Source organism: Aythya ferina, assembly GCF_964211825.1.
Source record: "Aythya ferina genome assembly, chromosome: 8".
Lineage (NCBI taxonomy): Eukaryota > Metazoa > Chordata > Aves > Anseriformes > Anatidae > Aythya > Aythya ferina.
In genome coordinates this window covers 19,920,879-19,942,643 of record NC_140304.1, presented here as the reverse complement: position 1 = coordinate 19,942,643, position 21,765 = coordinate 19,920,879, and the positions used below count along the sequence as shown (strand labels likewise).

General features: G+C 36.9%; 1 protein-coding gene across 17 annotated transcripts in view; it reads left to right on the top strand.

The window, feature by feature from the left end:
* The window catches only part of ADGRL2 (adhesion G protein-coupled receptor L2), a 157,868-nt gene that overhangs the window by 13,412 nt on the left and 122,691 nt on the right, over positions 1-21,765 (top strand). For 15 of the 17 annotated variants that reach the window (XM_084527861.1, XM_084527864.1, XM_084527875.1 and 12 more), the window contains one exon: positions 18,763-18,935. In XM_084527861.1, the coding sequence (XP_084383987.1) occupies positions 18,863-18,935 (73 nt within the window). In that variant the 5' untranslated portion in view covers positions 18,763-18,862. Of the gene's footprint in view, positions 1-7,938; positions 7,960-18,762; positions 18,936-19,112; positions 19,204-21,765 lie in introns of those variants that run through there. The other 2 variants (XM_084527871.1, XM_084527862.1) reach the window with 2 other exon arrangements.

Below are 21,765 nucleotides of genomic sequence, written 5' to 3'. Positions count from 1 at the left end.
AAAGCTTTCTTAGTGATACATGTGTATAATGCTCTAGGAGACAATCTGTGTTTGAAAGAGAAAAATATATGTGGAAGTACTCTTGATTAAATTGTTATCCATTTGCTCTCTTAAACCATTTTTTGAGTATACACACGTAACTATAAGATGAAGATTTGCCTTTTTTTTTTTTTTTTTCTGTATAAATCCCATAAAGAATGGTTTCTTAAAATTAGTATTCTTCTGTTTGCGGAACAGTAAATTAAAGCACAAATCCACACTTTAGTCATTTTATTTGTAGCATGCATTAAAAATGAAGCCACACTAAGTCATACTTAACTGCTTGTGGACAGCTAACCCTGGGATAAGTGTTTTTTTTCCCTTTTTTGTTGATCTTTATTATTATTATTACTCTCTGTTTGGAACAACGGTGTTGTTATGACTAACAAAGCTTTTGTATTTGGCAAATGGAACACAAGTAATCAGTAGTTCTTGGCTCATGACTGAAAAATCTGCCAAACAGAGCCCTTAAAAACAGTCTAACTTTTGAAATATACCTGTGAATGAAATTCTTCATTACACTGCTGTCATCTGTATGTAATTCATATATCATCAGTGCTTCTAATGGTATTATTTCTGGTTATAGAGAGATTTACATCAGTGGACAGTAGCATAATTAGAAAGAACTGTTTAGAGCCTGCTTGTGAACATACAGCCACACAGATATTTTTTTTAGACAATATAGTGACTTTTGGTGAAATCAGTTCTTTTTCTATTACCTTTCAATTAATGGTCATTTAAATATACCAAAAAAAAATTTAGTTGAATTCTTTGTCCTGCTTTGATCTTTGTATATGTTAGACTGCCAAGATTCTATAAACAATAAGTTCTAGTTCTTGTTTATTTTTCACAGAAGTCACTTGATATATGAAATGAAAATGAATACCTTTACCTGAAATAATACTTTGTTTGTTGTAGTTTTATGTTAAAAAATGTTTATTGAAATTCCTGCACATTAATTGAAGGAAAGTCAAATAAATGAAAGGTCTGCTAGCAGATAGCCAATGCATTATTGATGCTTTTTATATATATATATATATATATATATATAAACCAATGCACCAAATAAAGCTGAAGAATTAATATTATTAAAACTAATCTATAGGGAATTTGTGAAAAATACCAGGAGTAATGGGAAAATTTGCTGCTGCTTCAGTGCAGCAGTTTGTACACTTACACAGTTTGTACAACTGTTTGCATGACTTCCGTACAGTTGAGAGAGGTTATTAATGTCTTCTAAATCACTTAATTTTAGCCATTATTTAAGTTACATAGAAGAACAGCTGCTTAGGCCTAGTACATGTAGGAAATACTAGGTGCTGCCAAAACAACTTCTAAAACAGAATCACAGAATCACAGAATTTCTAGGTTGGAAGAGACCTCAAGATCATCGAGTCCAACCTCGGACCTAACACTAACAGTTTACATATAAACATAACAACTATGTAATTTAAACATAGGATTGATAATATGTAAATTAAAAAATGCATTTAATTATGCTCTGTGGAATTTTTTAGGTTCACAAATGGTATGAAGAAGTATTGTGCTCTGAGATGTGTGGTTTATTTAGTAGAGTCCATCTGACTGTTGAACAAGTTGTTTCTTTCTTAAAATAGTAATGAAAATATTTGAATGCACAAGACGTTTTAATCCAAAGAAAAAACAGTGTGTCTTTTTTATTGTAGTCTGGAGATTAGAGCTTTCTGGGGACCTTGTCTGATGCTTAACTCTTGTCATCTTCCTTGAAGTGCTAGTCCCTGTCATGGCTGCCCTGCAGGTCTCTGGGAATGTACGAGTCCTTTTGTGCTCTAAAGCCAAATGCAGGGCTGGATTTCAGTTGCTTCATAGTAAAACAGAGGTGTACTTACTACTAAAAACAGAGGCGTAATTACTACTAATTCAGCTAATCATCAGGAACTGGAGGTAGTCCCATCTGCCCTTCACCTCAAAAATTAGCTCAAAAATTTTTCATGATGCAAAAATACAGTCTCTGTGAGATGAAACATTGGTGTCTTGTGTGAGCTGTCTTCCGATGAAGATACTCGGAACCCAGGTTTTGTCCTTTTTCTGTTATTCACAGACAAAAAGTCAAAATCTCCATTTTAATGAAGATATTTCAAAGAACAGATGGGCTTAGAAAGGCATTGTATTTCCTTACATGCTCCTTCCTTTTAAACACGGGAACCCTTAGGCTATAAATTAGAGTGCTTTACCCTGTGTAGCTGATCTCGGTCTGCCCACTAGCAAGAAGAGTTAAGTGGAAAAAAAAAAAAAAAAGTTGTAAATGAGCTTGGTGGTTTCGTGCTTTTCAGTCTGTGGTTATCTTATGTCCCCCTCATGTCCTGTTTTTGTCAATATTTTCCTTTCACCTAAGAACTATAGCAAGTGGGAGGAAAAGTAAGTTGAAAGAATGTAGTTATGCCAGAGATGCATTTTTGTGTGGGAACCTTTATAGTGTCTTCATGTAAATGAAATTCACTATGGAAACCATAAGAGCACTTCTGAGCAGAAGGGTTTATCCTGTGCTTCATGGGAAACACCAGTTTGCTTATCTCTTTTCCCGGAAACTGTACACACACATACAGAGGCTGGAGCTTGTCTCTGACCATTCTCCAGGGCTGCAGATGAGCTATGGAGGGGACTCTTGAGGCGTTGATGGAGGGGTCTCAGGCGATGGAGTGTGGGAGTCTGTGCACTTTTATGAACATGCAGAAATTGGAGCTACCTCAGTGGATAATTGTGTTTTGCATTTTTTATTTTTTCTTGGTGTTTTTTTGTTTTGTTTTGTTTTGTTTTGTTTTGTTTTGTTTTTCCTCTTGGCATATTCTCAGGCATGCTCATTGGCATTCAGACTTTATCTGAATGCTTACTTCTGGAGAAGGAACAGTCAATGTAACAGATTTTAAATCAGAAAATCCTCAAGGCTATATTGACAAACAATGCAGCATGGTTGTCCTGGTTTCAGTTAGGACAGAGTTAATTTTCTTCCTAGTAGCTGGTAGAATGCTATGTTTTGGCTTAGGATGAGAAGAGTGCTGATAACACCCCGATGTTTTAATTGTTGCAGAGCAGTGTTTACCCCAAGCCAAGGATGTCTCAGCTTCTTGCTCTGTCCTGCCAACGGGCAGGCTAGCAGTGCAGCAAGAGCTGGGAGGGGACAGACCCAGGACAGGTGACCCAAACTAGCCAAAGGGGTATTCCATACCATCTGACGTCATGCTAAACAATATATAGGGGTGGCTAGCTGGGGGAGAGGGGCCGGACTGCTCGGGGTTAGGCTGGGCATCGGTCAGCGGGTGGTGAGCAATTGTGTTGTGCATCACTTGTTTGTACACATTATTATTAGTAGTATTATTATCATCATTGTTGTTATTATTATTATTGTTATTATTATTTTCCTGTCTTAATAAACTGTCTTTATCTCAACTTACGGGCTTTACTTTCCCGTTTCTCTCCTCCATCCCAGAGAGGGAGGGGGGAGGATGAGCGAACGGCTGTGTGGTGTTTAGCTGCCGTCTGGGTTAAACCACTACAATGGTGTATGGCCCTGTGCTGCAGCCTGGGCACTAACTGCTCTCGGCTTTGCTGGTTGGGCTCTGGAATTGGTCCTGAGGACCACAGTCTTTATTTCTTAACCTGGAACGAGGAGTAATGTAGATGAATTTATTTCAAAGACTTCATATTTGTTAGCTTTGTCAAAGGTTCTTATAGGATTTTAAAATGTTCTGCAATGTTTGTTATTTTTAAAAATTAATCATCTTGTTGAATAGTGTTTCCCAATCATCTTGAATTATTGATGTTTTGGTCCTTAGTAGAAGGTCAGTGATACTTTTCCTCCCAGACAACAGCCTGTTCAACCCCAGTTTAATGAGTTACATCTCCGTATCTGTAAGAGAATGACAACATGAAAGAATCTCATAATTATGGCTTACTGAATGGGGCTCAAAATGAAAAATGTCAAATAGACTTTTGTGTAAGCCCAGGCTTTAAGAAATCAGTGCTTGGTAAATGCTGAAGCAATTGCTGTTTGAATTTGGAGCTGCTGGTGGACTAGAGGAATGCAACATTCACTACTATGTTTAAATATTTGAAAGCATTTAGCTGAATATATTTTTATTCTCAACTATCTTAAACTATTCTTAGAGATTGTAGTTTTCATAAATATTATTTGAAAGTGAATGAAAATAGAAGAAAAATTTGAACAATAATTGAATGTCTGCTCAGAAATGTGTGTATGCTTGAGTATGTCTGTCTGCGTATTTATTAATACAGTATTTTTTCTTTAAGAAAATATAAAGTGTCCACTATATTATGTGATAAAACCATGCAACAGAGCAGGAGAAGAGATGCTTTTCCAGAGCCACAGACAAAGGTCATGGCCAGCCAGGAGGAGCCTTGTTTCCTTTGTCCTGTTCTCAGCCAGCTGGTCTGTGTGTGCACGCCTTCCAGTTAGTAAATAACAGCACTGCGGAAAAGCTAACAAGTGGTATTTACTTAACAGTCCTAAAGTAATACCGTAAAATTGAAATTGTTTTCGATTTTTGGTGACCAGAAGCCATTGTGGTGAAACATCTGGCTGTTGAAATCATACGCTGTGCTTGCTGTAGGCTCTTCTTGTATTTTACACCATACTAATTTTGATTTAGATACTTTTATTTTTAGAAGATCTGTAAAATTGCTATTTTTAGGTGAAAAACAGCAGATCACCTTTTGAGTAAAGAGGCATTAAAATAAAACAGCAAATTCTAGGGAGCATGTTGATAACCAGTCAGGTGGAGTGCTCTGCCAGGCCTTGCTCTGCCACTTCTTGCATATCGGAAAAAATGGGCCTTTTTTGCCTTTTCTTCTGTTTTCATCTGTTATTCCTCCTCTTACCTCTTTTTATCTTTTCCCAGAAATTAAATCTCAGTTCAGCCCAATAGTGACCCATAAATAAACTGCACATGTATTACTATTATGGCCTCTTCTAGACTTGATTTTTTTAAAACAACAATCTTACCCAGAATCTGCAGTAGATGTGTTGAAACTGGTCGGCTGTTTTTTTATTCTTCTGGCACTGTGAAATCATCAGTCATTTATAGCATATGATTGCTTGCAGAACAACAAATGTTTCTAAATAGTTGTATGCAGGTACACATGCAAGCATGCATCTCATTTTGCGCTCATGCCGGCCTTTCCAGTAACATCTAGTGTGAACGTTAGCTTTCTGTCTCCACGTTCCTTACTGCTTTGACTTGTCCTTCAAGTGGAGTGTGGCTTCTGGTGTGGACTGGCGGATAACAAAGCTCATGGCTGCAGGTAGCGTGTCTTGTGCTTAAATTCATTTTTGTGCGTTGGGTCATGAAAGCATGGTACCGTTCCTCGGTGCCAGCAGTCAGCTCGAAGGAGGAGGCATTACACTTGGATATTCTACACGTGCAACTTGTTCCCTTTGTGCACTGCTCTGCGTGCTTCCAGTTCCCTGTCAGCTTGCGACTCTTCACTGTCATTCTTTCCTTGCTCTCTCAACCACTGCTGCACCTCGCGTGTCCCCTCCTGTGGTCCTGCCTCCACATAGTCAGGGCCCAGGTATGGGTCTCCCCTCAGGCTTTCCCTTCCATCAGCTTCTTCCCCCTCTGTGCTGCCCCAGTGCTTTCTTGCTGCCACCGCCTGTGGAGCTGGCTGGGGGGGATGCCATTTTCAGCTTTGCCAACTCCCTTTGTTTTTCTTCTCTTTTTCTTCTTTTTCTGTGGCTTCACAGCATGGCTCTCACTGGCTTCTGATGAGTAATATCAGTACAGGGCCATCTACCTGTCAGAGGTTTCCTCGTGCCTTGGGTTAAGTGCCTGCAATGCAGAGGGCTGGGTAGTGTTATTCAGTGCTACAAATTCTAAATATTTAAGTCCACGGAGCACCACTTAGATCAGCGTGCCTTTCCAAGCATCTCTGTAGCTTGCATGACTTGTTTTGCGCATTAAATAGATCTTTGGGCAAGCTGTGAAATACAGTGATCTAGGTAAAATTTGGAGTTTTTCAGGTTGCTGAATTAGAAGTGGGTAGAAAAGCATGTGTTTTCCAAATGGGAACAGCTCCTCTTAAATTTACCTCATGTCTGCTGAGCTGTCAGCTACTCTGTCACTGCTAGTGTTGTAATGGAAGGCTTAAAAATGTATTCATGAAAACGGGATTTTGTTGAATTTCAAATAAATTGTTATTTTTGTTAAAAATAGCAGATCAGACCAGAAGGTTAGACTGTCTTCAAAGAGTCTGTAAAAATATGCTTAAGACCCAATTCTGTTCTTTGCTATGACAAGAGAAGATGACTTGTAAATTGCCTTACATGAAAGTGAGTTTGATTTAAAGTATTAATAAAATCTAAATTTGTGCGTTCTTGCTGTGGGGACTGAAGATTTTAATTTAGTGGAATGCCAGAACAGTTTTTTTGTGCTCGGTTTGATGAGTGTTGTGTGAGAATTCCATCTTACTAAATTAGGGCAGACATATATATTACACAGTTTACAAACTGTTATGATTAAAATCTGTTAAATTTCATATTTAATATTCAATCGTCTTTGAGCAAAAGTGTTACCTAGATTTCTCCTCAGCACTGTTAAAATGGATGAAATAGCAAATGTTAATCTGAGAATGAGCGGAAAGCCCCGCCTGGGCTTTGAGAGGGCAGTGAGATCCCTGTGGCAGCCGTAAGCGCCCAGGATGCGCATGGGGCTGGTGCATGGCAGAGTGGGTGTGAGGGTGCTGGCTGGGGAGCAGCCTCAAGGGAAGTCCTGTGTCAGAATCGTCTTTCACTGTGCTGAAGAAAAACGGTAAGAATTTATCGCTTTAATATAAAGCTGTGTTCTTACAGGCAGCGAACAGTGATTTAAACATTTTTTTATTTTAAAATGATAATCTGAAAGTCAAAGTGTGTTTGAGAAAAAAGAATTTGTGAACTGTGTGTGGGAATTGTAGGCACAGACCTCAGCATAAAGAAACCATCAGTCCAAGGAAATAATAGATACTAAATGTACTTACATGTTATTTTAAGCTTTTGCCATCAGTCCCGAAATTATTATTATTATTATTATTATTTTTATTTATTTCCTGGCTACGCCTAGCTTCAGCCCTAGTTGCAGATATTTTAAAACCTGATAGCATCAAAAGGTCCTGAGTACTAGTTGTCAAGTGCTGTGCTGGCATTGCTGCTGTCTTTTATTATCTTACTACTTTGATTTTCTTAATCTCTCTTATAACGTGTCAAATAAGAATGTCGAAGATGTCAGGAGAATATGACGATAGTCATTTTTTCTAGAGCAATGTTTTGACATAAAAATAATGTTAAAACAATCATGTTTAAGCAGTTCATAATGCAAAAATGGGAAGATTCATTACTAATTAAAAAAGAAAGGCAAATTAAATGTATTCTACATGCTTACTTGATCCAGTTTGGCGTTCTCTCTTATCTCTACGTACATTGATACAAACTTCATTTTGCTGCTTTACTATTAAATGATAATACCGGTTGGAATACGACTGTTTCATTCAGTGTGTAGTAAGGGTGATTGGCAGGCTCTGTTATTCAGCTGTCCACAGCTGAGCTGCAGGGGTTGAGCTGCGCTGGCAGGGCTGTGTGTAAAAGTTTCTGCCGTGTTTGCCAACTGTGCTCTTGGCTCCAGCTGACATTACACGGCTCTCGATTCCAAAGCCTACTTGTTAGCCAAACTCTCCCTAAAAAATTATTCTGGAGTTGTTAATTAAATAAAACCTTTGATGTTTATTTTATGTCATAGAAGGACATGCATTTTTTCACAGTAGATTCTGCTTTGGTAGAAATACATTTTATTTATTTATTTATTTATTTATTTTAAAAAAGGATTAAAAAGCTGTAATTGGTATTAGCAAAGAAATTAACTCTTGGAAACATATTGGGAGCTTCGGTTTCTTGTAAGTATTTAAATCATGTGATTTTACCAGGTTCTTCCCTGAAATTCTTTGCATGCATACATTTTTGTTTATTTTTCAAGTATTTTAAAAATTGTTCTACTAGAGATGATAACTGCATCTGGTATATAATTCCACTGATTTTTTTCCCCATAAGCTAAAGTTATCAGTTGCACTGTAAAGGTATAATTTATGCCAAACCAGTCTAGAAGCTTTTTCAGAAGACTGATAACAACTGCTTTTATACATATTGCTATGTAAAATGCTTATTAATGTTAGCAGATGTTGCACTTTAATCCCCCAGAATGATTGTTTGGTACCAGCAGGAGATTTATTAAGCTTGAGTTGTGTGAAATTGTGTGTGCATAAGCTGCTATTTAGATTGTAAAAATGCCATTGAAAACTGTTAAAAAGTTCTAACTGTAATTGGCAGAGAGGTATTAGCTGTTCAGAAAGAAGTATATATGTACCATTGGCCCTTGTGCTGTAACCTCTTTATCATTTATCTTCTTGTATTAATGTCACTGAATTATTAATTCATGAGCAGGGTTGAATAGGGTGAAGTCACTATTTAAATGTGTGGCATATGTATCCTTATCGCTGGAGACATGAAAAGAGTCATTTTGTGTTATCTATAAAATGGAAAGGACATTTAAAACTTCATTTACGGTAATCCACTTCACTTTCCTGTAAAACATCTAGATTGTTGCTACCATAATATAATGTTCATATTCAAATTTTGTAATCTTTCCACTCTGTTCACTTATAAATATTGTTGGTAGACAAATGTAGACTGTTTTCTTTTTAGTTGCACTTAGAGTTCATGAACTGCAGCAGAAGATAGGAAGAACAGTTTTTTAATAATAACAATTCTCTTTATCATCTAGTAAAAGAATATAAAAGCTATCATTTAAAATCCTAATGTAATCAAATTATAGAAAAATAATTTTTCCAAAGTAGCGGTGTCTGTCACGAGCAAACGAGACCTTATTATTTACAAGAAATTTTAATTGTTTGACAGTGTTCTTGGTCTGCTTGATAAAACTGCATAATATGAAAGGTTATGTTGTTGCTAACAAATGTGTTAAATTGATGCTATGTCTTAAACTTTACCTATGCTGTGTGAATGATATTAAAAAGGGGAAAAAAAAAGAAAAAAAGAAAATGTATGCAAAATGTACCGTTTTCAGTCACTTCATTGAATAGAGATCATTTTCCATTCAGCGTTTCTCAAAATTCTTTGAGTGAAAGTGATTGAGCAATTCTGTGTCCTCAAGCACTCGCTGCGGCTGGTGTGGCAGTGCTGGAGACAACCTCTATTCCATTTTGTTTTATGGCTAGAAGGTAATGCTTTACACCTCCCTTTTCACTGTACATGGGAAAGGTGTTCACTGTTTCCAAAATATATTTTTCTTTTCCCTCACAGGGAAGAGAAAATACTATCTAATACATGTATGCTAGGGAGAAGAGAGGTGCCGAGTTTACACAGTGGTACATCCAAGTAGTAGGAGCTTTTCTGTCAAATTATAATTTAAAGCTCTTTTGGCTCATAACTTCTAATTAGTTTAATTATTAGAGTTTTCCAACTTATCTTTTCTACAAAGGGAATTTAAAAGTGTACTGAAATAGTTTTCTGTTTTTCTGTTACAGCTTGAATTAAAAAAATAAATAAAAAAAAAAACACGGTTCACCCCAGTTAAATGGCTGGTCGTCATCCAGCTGCCTATTTCAGTGAAGAACAGTCACCTGAACATTCATTGCTCATTCAATTGTATAAAAAAATACTCTTAATTATAGTTGCACCATTAGATGGCTAGGTAGCTTGTATATCTTTGTAGAGTCCATTATCCAGTAGCAGAAATGAGCTTATTGTTTCTTTGTAGAATTAGGCATTTTTTGTATAGATACTGAAGATTTGCCACACATATTGTGTATGTTTTGGATGTTCTTGATGATATGTTGGGCAAAAAAGCAATTTATTTATGTGTAGTTGCAAGGAAAAGTTACTGCTGTCCATACAGCACTGGCATGTATGACCTTTGACCCATAATTTCTTTTTATGATTTTTGTTATGAATATATGTATTAGAAAAGCTAATTATGAGTGAAGGAAAAGTTTGATTTTTTTTTTCAGGGTTTTGAGATATAAGCCTTTAAGTGCTACTGGTGTGTAAAATCAGTGAACCTGAAAGATATCATCTGCCAACATCTGCTTCCTTTCTGTACTTAATATATACACACAAGTCTTCCAAAGGGTTATGTAAATTCAGAGAAGTTTCCACCTGTAAATCATATTTGGCTGGAGAATCTCACATGTGCTTAGAAAACAGTGTGAAGACCTTTCCTGTATTTTTTGTTCCTTCAAAGGTGACGTTTTTGAGCTGCCCACCATTTCTTTCCTTCTTCCGTTGTCAAAACTACAAATTTTGATAACGCTGTGGCTTGTGACTGAAATTGGGATGGCAGTACACAGCACTTCTCAGGTTTCTCCGCAAGAGGTTATCCACCACCTTTTAATGACTAAATGATTTGTGAAGCACTTGATAAGGCTTTATGGAATTATTCTTACAAAAAGTGTTTGTTAGTTTTTTTTTTTTTTTTTTTTTTTAGAACTAAAATGTGGTCTTCTGGAGCCCTTGACAGGTTGCTAGTAAGAAAACGCTATTATCTGATCACTGTAATGCTAATTATGCTTCACAGGAGAGAAAAACAAACAAAAAAAACTAGTAATATATTAAGAAGGTGTTATTTGAAAGAAGACAAAGAAAAATGCTCAAGTACAGCATGCTTCCAAACTTAATTAAAAGCGTATATAACTGAAATGGTCTTTCAGCAAATGCACTGTTATGATTCTAAGGTAAATTCTAATATGTAAGGTTATGATGGAGGAAGAAGTATTTGAAAATACCTTTATATATCTATATTTAGCCAGAGGTTTTTCACATTTCTTTGTAAGCTCATCTGATATATTTTATCCTAGATTACCTCACTGTTCCCAAGAAATCCCTTTTGGTAATATTGATAACCCAATATATGACAGATTTTGGTCATTATTATTTCATTTAGTGGTCATATGTATAGACCAAGAGGGAATCTGAATATCGATTCACTGAATGGCAAGTAACAGTGATTTATGAGTCAAGGTTTCAACACAGTGAGCCAAACACAGTAGAGATTACATTTTGTGCCACCATTGATTTTGTTTCATATTTCACTGCACAATGATTAGGCCATGGTCTCACAGATGTTGACATTGGAACCATATTCTTCTGTAAGCATAAAATATGCCACTAATATATACCTAGTGCACTGTGTATATATCTGTGTGCCTCCAGCTTCTGATTTATAAAAAATGATAAATATTTTTCAGTTACTTTTGGAAGAGTTGGTATTTTTTCTAGTGACATCAAAGATTTTTGACAGAATTAAAAAACAAACAAAAAAAACACCTGACTTTGCTGCCCACAGAAGCTTCTTCTTGAAACTTGAATAGTATCATTTCTATTGAATACAGACTGCATGCACTGATCTTCAGTACAGCGGGTAGAAACCAGGGTGCTTTAAAATGGATGCTATCACAGGGCCTTCATTAACCTGTTTGATGATATTCCTTGGCAGATGCCTAGAGAAGTCTTTGATGCGGTAGTTTTAGTGGGCTGGTGCTACCAAACCGAGATGTGTAGACACATGCGCATGAATGCAAGGCAGCTGCAGCGTATTGGGGCTGAACAACCTGTTTACCCTAGTTACAGCCTAGGTAAAAAATGCTGCATTCTTGTTCATGTTCAGCCACAACTTGATTTGGGGAGTTAGCAGCTCACGTATGTATTGCTGGTGGCTGGCTGCTGGTATTGTGGGCTGGCTGCTGGTCTTGTGAGGCCATTTCACCTCACCATGTCACTACGAAAGGCTCAGGTGAGCCTGGTGGGCTGCTGGGCCCATGGGCAGAGTGGTTCAGGTGCCCCACAACCACGGCAGTTGGCAGGAGGAGCGCCGCGTGGCTGAGCAGGTACAGGCCTGCCAAGAGCAGCCCTGGGCCAGATCCAGTCTCATTTGTTTTTTTTGCCTGCTTCCACTTCAAACAAATGCTCTGCTGTGAAAAACACTTAGGGTGGGGCTGGGTGGAGGGGGGTAGAGGAAGTATGGGCTTTGTAGGGCCTTGTCAAGACTGCCAGCAAACAATTCACTGTCTTACAAGAACTCAGTGTCCTTGGTTGATACCAGCCTTCTATTTTATCATTTTTTTTTTCCAAGGAAAATAAATGATATATTTTAATATAAATAAATTATTTTTGAGGATTTCTCTTTTGTGGGGAGTTTGGGAAGCCTTTGAATTTTCTTCAGCTCTTATGATTGCTGCTTTCAGTTTGTCATATGGCTCTCCCTGTGTTTTTTATAGCTATTCATTATTTTCTTGTTTATTTTTGATGTTCATAAAGTCTGTCCTATGTAGGTTTGAAAATGAGAGCTATTTGTTTTGTGGTTTAATGAAGAGAATGGCAAGCAGCTTCAGACTGTGCCTCTGGTGTCCAAAGCGATCAGCATATTTAAGATGCTCAGCATGACACTCAGATATTACAGCTGATAACGGTTGTAATTGACTTACAACATCTCTTTCCCTCCCCCATTCTTCGGATGCTTGGGATTTATCTCTGAGACCCCAGGAAGATTTAGCGACACAGAGGGCAGCGGTGTTAAAAAGGTTTTACCCTAGCCGTTTGAGTCAAGGTGGTCTGATTGAGCGGTGCGATGTCAATTCAAATGAAATACCGGAAATTTGTAATGAGGATTGAGTGACACTCCCATCCCCCTCCGATTCAGAGTATTTAGCAAAGGCAAAAAGAGAAATTCAGCCTTGGCAAAAGGAGAGTGCCTGGAGCCAAAAAAAGCCATTCTTATTAGCACTAGCAAAGGTTTACTTTGCTGGCTTATTGAATGAAAACTCCCTAGAGTGTCCAGGCTTTATCCTGTGTTAACAAGACGGGGCAAAGCTGCCTTGTTGGGAATGGAGCTCGGGTAACATGTCTGTAAAACACAAGAGTGAGGCCAAGCCCGACTGGATGAGAAAGGAAAATCTTCATCTCTTCCTCTTAAATCCTATTTATTTTCTCTGTGAATGATTGAGGTAGACCACTGAGCTGCTGTGTACTGATGGACTGAAGTGTAATGTTGCACTGTTGAAGTCGTGTCAGCGCACTGTCTAGTGTCGTGTCTTGCATAGGTAGGTCTTGCATTTTGAATAATCTTCTGTTCTCATTAGCTGGGAACCCAGAGCAGTAGGGATGGGTATTTTTGTGGTCACTCTAAATTTAGGGTACACGTGTCTATTGCGTGCTATTTCAGGCTTTCCTCCGGCATGGAGATGTCATTTCAGAGCACAAGGCAGCTGAATGCACAGAAATTGCATTTTTGTTTTAAGATTGGATGACCTTGCTCAAGTCTTGTTCTTACTGTGTTACACCCTTCCCTGAGACAGCATTCCTTGCCTGCAGCTTGGAAAGAGATATTTTGGGTTAGAAATCCACTATTCAAGGTGTTAATTGACAGGGACTGTTAAATACAGAAAAGAAGAAAAGACTTTGTGGTGCATTTTTAGTATTGTATTGCTTTTAATGGAAAATAAGTCTTTGTTAATCAATTTTAGATAGAACAGAGTTGGCCTTTCTTTTCTTCTCGCAATATGTGACTTAATTGGAACAGATCAGGCATTGATTATTTATCATAGCTACTAGAAGGATGCTAACTAAATCAGTATAGGGTCTTGCTTGCTTTTTTTTTTTTTTTTTTTTTTTCCCTCCAAGATTTCACAACTTTGAAAATTTTATGCAATGTGATACTGTAGCATCAATGCAAAATTATTAAAGTTATTCTAAAGTTGACTTACATTAATAACCATATTGAGGATTTGGGAGTGACTCATATTGAATGCATCTGAAGATATGTTAAATGTTGCAAACTAGAGCTGGATCTTGTTGCAAGTATGTATAATACCAATCATAAACAATATTGGTCTCATTCTAGTATTTTACTAGTGTAGCTTAGAAGCTTTTACTAATCACACTGCAGTAATTGAATTCTTATGTTACAGATTATAGGAAATTTAACTTTTTTTTTTTAAATTTGGAAAGCCTTATGGTGGGAAGGCACGTGGACGCATGATTTCTCAGGAGACTATATAGTCTATTATATTGTATGAATATATATCTACTCACCCATGCCTCCTCATCTCCCCCCTTTCCTCTGCAGAGTGCCTCAGATGTATTACAGAATTACTTAGTTTCATAAACTGGGTTATGAAAGGCAGTGGGGGTGCTGCATGTGTGGCAAGGTAGGTCAGACAGGATTTATAAAGAGCACTGCCTGGGATCCACTCATTCCTTGGCATGTACAGGCTGCATGGCCATGGCATGAGTTCCTTACCTTGCTCAGCACCACTGTCAGTAAAACCAGTCTGGTTTTTATTTGTGTAATACAGATGTTAAAGCATAACTATGTTGCAAGTGCTTCACAGTGTTTCAAAGATCATTTGGAAAATTAAGTGCTACATTGTGAAATACGTTGGTGTTAGTCTGAAAGGCTTTCAGCTAAAGGAAAACATTCTTGCTTAGCTAGAAAGATCTCTGCTTTCCTGTCTGGCTTAATTGCCTGAAAAGCTTGGAACTGGAGGGGAGAGGAAGCTCTTGAGCATGCTGTGTCAGTTGTCCGGAAGCTCTTAAAAGACCCTTTTTTGGCTTTTGAAAATAAAACCTTGGGAAGGTTAAACACAGTAGAGTTGGAAAGAAGCAGTCCTTTAGAGGTCCTTCTCTTCTAAGATGAAAGTATTTCAAGGAGCATGCTTGGAGCAGCTTTCTCTTATCTCTGGGGTGCTCTTGAGCAGTGTTGCGGGGAGGGACATGGTCAGAGGTGGCACGTATTCTGCAGCTGCTTTTCCATCTGTAACAAGTTTTAGAAGTACCGAGGAACAAGGAAGCAAAGTAAGATACTAAGATGTTGGGGACTTGGAGCACAGCCTATGAATACAGTATTAAGAGATACCCAGTACCTTTGTGGGGTGCAGGTTTGAACATTTCTATTACTGATCTAGTCTCCTTGAACAGCACATATGCAAAGGAACTTAACAAGATGAGCTGCTCTGTTTCCAGTAGAGTTTTTTTTTTTGTTTTTCTACGAGAGACTGCAGTATGGCCCAGAGGTAGGGATTTAAGTTACAACTGAAATTTTCTGGGCAGCTTTTATTGCACTCTGAAATTCAAGCAACCTTTTGCTCTGGGGAATCTCTCTCTGCTCCACCCCCATGCCCAAACAGTCAGCTATCCAGAGAAAAGGTTTATTAAGGTCCGAGGGGAAATAAGTTATTTGTGCAGGATAGCCACTTGCTGTTGTCTACTTTTTCTGTTTACGAAGAAGTAACTTAATATGGCTTTTCCTGGTCCTGCTTGTTTGTTTTGGGATTTGTTGTTAGATTCCACCGACAGTCTCCATATCTCTGACAGATGCATGGTCAGGAAGACACGAGTGACGGCAGTGTCTGGAGTCAAAGTGTGCTTTGGCTCCAGTTTATGTCTGGGTACCTTTTTCAGGATTAGCTTTTGTTTTGTTGATGAATAGTTGGTTCAGAATAGTAGCATTAATTTGTTTGAAGCCGCATAGAGCTTCTCAAGTGTATATGTTGCTTTAAAAATTGATCACTGTGAAGCTGTTGATTTTTATTGAGAAGAGAAGAAAGAAGCAAAACTAAAAGCCATTGTATCAGTTTTCAAACATTGCATATTTTTTTCTTGCCTTATTAGAAAAAATGTGTCATTGATAATCTGGTAGATGTTGGTTAGCTTATTTTGAATTCTTTTTGCAGCAGCACACTGAGTTAAATTTTATGTCTGTAGGCTACAGCAATCTATAGAGAAAAATACATTGCACACAAAGTACTTAAATTTATCCTAAAATAATTTCCATTTATTGTTAGTTGAATAGTTTCTGCTGGTTTTGGTATCATAAAAACATCAGTATTCTTTCACAAACATTTCTTATTAAAATGGGTAAGTCAGTTTACAAGGTCAGAACCCCTTATTTAAAAATCAGCAATAACAACTACAGAAAAGTGTTTGCCATGAATTATTTTGCAGCTATTTCCCAGAGAGATGCTAGGTATCTCTGAAGGTGCTCTGACTGTTTTTGTTTTTACTACAATGTCCCCCTACTTCTCCCAGATTTAAAAAAAAAAAAAAAAAAAAAGGGGGGGGGGGGCAATGAGATTAGGGATACTAATACACAGGTATGTCACTGTCCACTTGAAGGTGAAGGAAGATGTTAAATCTGGGTATGCAGCAATATGTTATGGAAAAAGCAATAAAAATTAAGTCTCAGAAAGTCAAAATTCTCTGGACAAACTGGGAGTAATCAGGAGCCAGACTTAATTTCACTTTTAGTTATTATAGTTCCTCATCTATTTTCTTGGATTATTCTGATTGCTTACTGAAATTATACTGATTAGTCTGTGGTGTCTGAAATAGTTTTATGATTTTTCATTTGCTACAGCTGAAAAATAATCCAAACACTTCCTCAGCTTTTAGCTGAACTATCTCCATATTTTTTTTATTTTTATATAATATATATTAATTTTATATATTTTATTTTATATTTATATCCTAGGGGTAGTTTTTGCTGCTTTACTCAGCAGGAGCTCCTTTGCAATTGTAATCTCTCCTGAATGCAGTACATCTTTTGTGGACTTTGATATAAATATATATGTTGCAAAATGTGCTCAGACCAGTGTTAAAGATACAGAGATACAGTATGACTCCCTCTCATGACTGCTACTGTAGCAGCTGGTGTATCACCATCTAAATTGAGGGCACATCTTTTACCTCCAGGCATGTAGGGCTGTGCCAGGGAGAGCCACTCTGTAGCCGGCCTGCCCTGGTGCACTCTGCTTGCTATTGCATGTCGTTTCTTCAGACACGTGCGGATAAAAGCACCTGTGATTGAAGAGCACCTGTCTGTAGTTGGAAATTAGAAAAAGAGGTTGTTTTTATGTATAAATAAACATAAAATCAGTTACCCTCAGATGGCAGTTCCCTTTCATTTCCCCACATGTGGAATCACAAGCATGCTTGTGTTCTGCGAGGGGGATCCCTACACTGAAGTGGCATGGCTCCCGTTACAGGGGAGCCAAGTAAAGAAGCGTGGTTGGCTATTTAATAATCCCTATTCTGCCACAGTCATATTGCCTTCATTCAGAGCCAGAGAAACTGTACTGCAATGTTTTCTGTTAATTCCATCTTTCCCGCCTTGCCGGAAAAAAGTCAGCGCCAATCTTGTTGCTGTCTGTGTGCTTAGGGAAAAAAAATATTATCGTTGATTAATATTAATATTCACCAATATAAAAGGAGTTAACACTTATTTCTTGTTAAAATGATCTGTAGTTCATAGTATTTCTTTGCCTGGGATTGTGTGCTTTTCATCCTTTCCAATTCTCTTTGGCAAAAGGGTAAAAATATTTTTATAGCCCTAAACATGCTCTAGTACTCATAAGACTCGTAAGTGGCTCTTGGATCCTGACAGTTACATTTTACTAAGCGCTGGCATAGACATTGCTGTATGTTTATAAACTAACGTTAACTTCAGATATTTTAGAAATACATCTGCACATGAAAACGCAGTCCTGTTCATCAGTTTTAGAGAGACCAAGCCAACATGGCACCAGACTCAGCTCTTTGGAGCTGTAATTGCTGCTATGTTCAGAGTTGTTCTTCAGGAGTTGTTTTGTGTATCTGTAATATACAGAGCCATCTTTGCACTTAAAAATCATTTATACTTTTATACTGATGTTCATTTTTGGCTTCCCAAATTCTAGTAGTCTGAGTTGATATAACCTAGTACAGTGAGACAGAGATGAGGATGCTCATAGTTGCTGGGCTGGCTGGTGCAAGAATGGAGCCACTGGCTAAGGGGAGCTCTCTGCTGCCAAATCTTCTCTCACAGGAACTGTACTATTTCTGTAATTTTATTTTTCAAATGCAAATTATGGTTTTAAGATTTTTTTCCATTGGTACTTAGTTTACAGGAGCAGTGAAGTTAGATTTGTTTCTGATTGAGAAATACTTGTCAGAAGCAGTAGAGTATCGTTCGTTACTTTTCTCTGAAGGTGTTTATTATATATAAATGTATCAGACTATAAAGTCACAAAGAGACTTCCTAGCCAAAAAGATAATTTTGTCAGCAAAGTTGTTGTTACTACTTCTTCTCTGAGGCTGCTGACCTTTGTGTGTCACAACAGGGAAGGCCAGAGGTGTGGCAGGGAGAAGACCTGCAGTGTTACTGCTGGGTGGTGTTGCTTTGCTGCCTCCAGCCCCTGCATGGTTTGAATCACTAAGACACAAGGCATGGCCCTAGACTTATTTTTTTTTTAATTTTTTTTTGAGGTAGAGAAATGTAGGCAGTGTCAGATTTGGGAGAATGGGAAAAGCTTCACCTAAGCATCTGCAAATACAATTTCTTAAATCCAGAGAAAATTCTTTTTTTTTTTTTTTTTTGTTCCACATGTCTTAGTACACGTACATCAATAACATTCTTACTTTCAACTTTAACATGTACTGTTATTTGGCATTCTGTTTAATGATCACTGACCTTCAGAGATTAGATCCCACATATCTGCCAAATTCTCAGCTACAGTACAGGTGTACCGTCAGTTTTTATTAAAATGTTCTGTCTTCAAGTCAAGTAAAATTTGGTATTCCAAATTATTGGTGTTCAGCTATTGATGAAGATTTTTTTTGCCCTTTTTCTTTCAAACTCTCTCCTTCTGCAGGTATGAAGATGAATAATGCAGACCACTGGTTTCGATGATGCTGGGCTTTTATAACTGGATTCATTAAGGAATACAAAGAAAATTCTTACAGGAATCAATAATGGTGTCTTCTGGTTGCAGAATGCAAAGTTTTTGGTTCCTGCTCACTATCAGCTTCCTGCAGTGTACTGAAGGTAAGCTTTCATTTACTTGTTTACTTTTTCCTTGAGTTTGCAAATGAGATGAATGGTCTGTATAATTAATTTCTGTTAGACTACTTGAAGCTTCAGGATGTCAAACTAAGAGTATCTGTGTCAGGTTCTAGGTTTAATTTACAAGATTAAAATTGTTCTGTTTTTTTTTTTTTTAAGAAAAAATATACTTTGTGGTTTTGATACAGTATGGTATGTTGAAACTGGAAAGTTCAGGCAACTGAAAGGACAGTATTAATACCCTTGACTGGTAAGTTCCTTATATTTGGACTCTTATATTTATTATTTTCCTGTTCTCATTGTGCAGCCATTTAGAAGCAATGTGTACCATGTTAAATGTGATATAAAATTTCTAAACAGTGCAAATGAAATACCTGTTTTGCTTTTCTAATTTGGCTGGCTGAAAATAAAATGACAATCACTTCATTAAGATTAGAACTATGCACATTAAATTTCAGGAAATAAAACTCAAAATGCATACAGAAATAGCATCTACTTAAAAAAAAATTCTTTTAAAAAAGGGGAAAAATACTTCACTGCTATTGAATATAGTGATTAAAATAGCTCTTAAATTAAGGAGATAAGGAATAAAAAAGCTTTTTAAAGAAAACTTGTATAATCTATCTTTCTTTCCTCATAAAATCTATCTCCCTAGCTGTTCTTGTAGACTTAGTAATAAGTCTTGTACTTAGTAATAGACAAAGCAACACGAACGAATGATCAGGAAAGCATAGTTTGTGAATTTATAATTACAAATATTTGTAACTTGAGGCTATTCCTGTTTATAATCATTTTATTTGACTAGATTGCAGGTAGAAATACTGATTTGGTAATAAAATAGCACTTCCGTGCCTTCTTACATTTTTCAGCAATTGGTGTATGAAATATAGGCTTCTTCAGTGCATCTGTCATGTGATCTCACCATCTTTTAAAGCAGATGCATACCTTACACTGTCAAAATTCTTTGAATTTAAGGCTGGATTTCTAGAGGAAAAAAAAGGAAAGCTGCTGTGCCTCCCCCACTCTTCTTTCCCAAATCTATATAAGCATAAAAGATCTAGTCCCTAAAAATGGTAAAAACAAAGATTAAAAATGTAAGTATTGTATAAGGGGTTCCACATTTACTGTATAATTTCCTAGATTCTATTCTGGACTAAGACTTGGGTCGTGACGGACAAGCTATGCTAAAATAGATTGTTCATTCATATATATATGAGAATGAATGAATAATATGAACATACACATAGAACAGAGTCTATATACTAAGAGACTTCCTGAAGGCTTCTGAACATTGGAAAATCTTATTTCATTTAAATAGCTTTCACATTTAATTTCTCCTCTCTCCCATTCTTAAACATTGCAAGGATGCTATTAGAAAACTGCCTTGCCAAGGCACGCTGCAGCTCTTGCATGGTTTCATTAGTGATGGTGATTCCGATTTGGTAGCTGCTGCACTGCTTGTTGTCTATCAAGTCTGCAGTCTTCAGTAAAATCTCTGTTTTATATGAAAAGTCCCATCAGCTGGAAGGTAAACTGTTTTTCAGCCTCTTTGACAGATAAGGAAGATAACTGTATATTAGGAGAACAGAATTGTAAATTTTACAAAAGGCTAGTTAAGTAGTAACCTGTGATAATTTTAAATCCACTTACACTGCAAAAGTGGTTGCACTAGGGTGTAGGAAATAGAGGTAACTATTTATGTTTTAAAATGCTGAGGTTTTTATTTGCTGTTGTAATTGTTTAAAATCCCTATATGTAGTACATTTAAATAAATTCAGCAGAGTACTTGCAGTTTAATACTACGTGTTGGTTGAAGACATTTGAAAACAGAAAAGAAAAGCAGATAAACAACTTATTTTCTCTATTTTGGCTACAGTAGCAAACAGCATGTTACAAATAGTATTATATCAGATGAGTCTGGAAAGGAAAAAGTCAACTGAGAACTTCTGCAGATTGATTTTTTATTTTTATTTTTTCCATTTGCAGAAAGCTAATTTTCATTGTCATCTGTAATATTTCAAGTTCATTTTGTTCTGTCCCTGTTTTTCTTGCTTTCAGTAGCCAGTAGCAATCTTTTGATGCTTCAGTTGTGAATTTACTTTTTTTAAGTCTGTACAAGAGCTGCTTTTTCAGCTAAAAGAAACAGGAAAGGAAATTGGGAGCAGATAACAGAATCATACCAAATTAATTGTAAATTCTTAAAATAAATGAAATATTGTGGCTCTGTATACTGGAAATGAATATTAATATAGAGTTGGCTTCCAGCCACAGAAGCAAAATGAATACCGCATTATTACACTTTCTCACAAGATTACATTGCCTTCTGCTTCAGTAATAAGAGATGCCAAGTGTAACGTGCTTTAGTAGCACTTCATGCCTGGAAGTATGAACATGAACAAAGGTTAAAATAAGAGCATCAAACTTTCCTTAGAAATAAGGAAATCTTTAACTCTCTCACTTGAAATTTATTTATTTTTTAATAGAAATCTTATGTGCATATGCAGGTTGTTGCAGTTGGTGGGGGGGAGAAAACCTGGCTGAATTCCCTGCTGTTACATTTTAGTGTTGCAGTACATTTAAAAAGAGAGGGTAAAAAAGGAAAAGACTCTGGGTGTGGACCAGTGATTCATTTATTCAGATAATGAAACGTTTTCCAATCAAGATAAAGACTTCATTACTCTCACGGTGTCTTGACTTTAACTCACCAGCGAATTATTAAGCATATACAGTTATATGAAGGCTACAATTTTATTTTAGTGTCATCTGCCTGATTGGGAATCATATTTTCAGTTATTTTTTTTGCCTTTTTTTT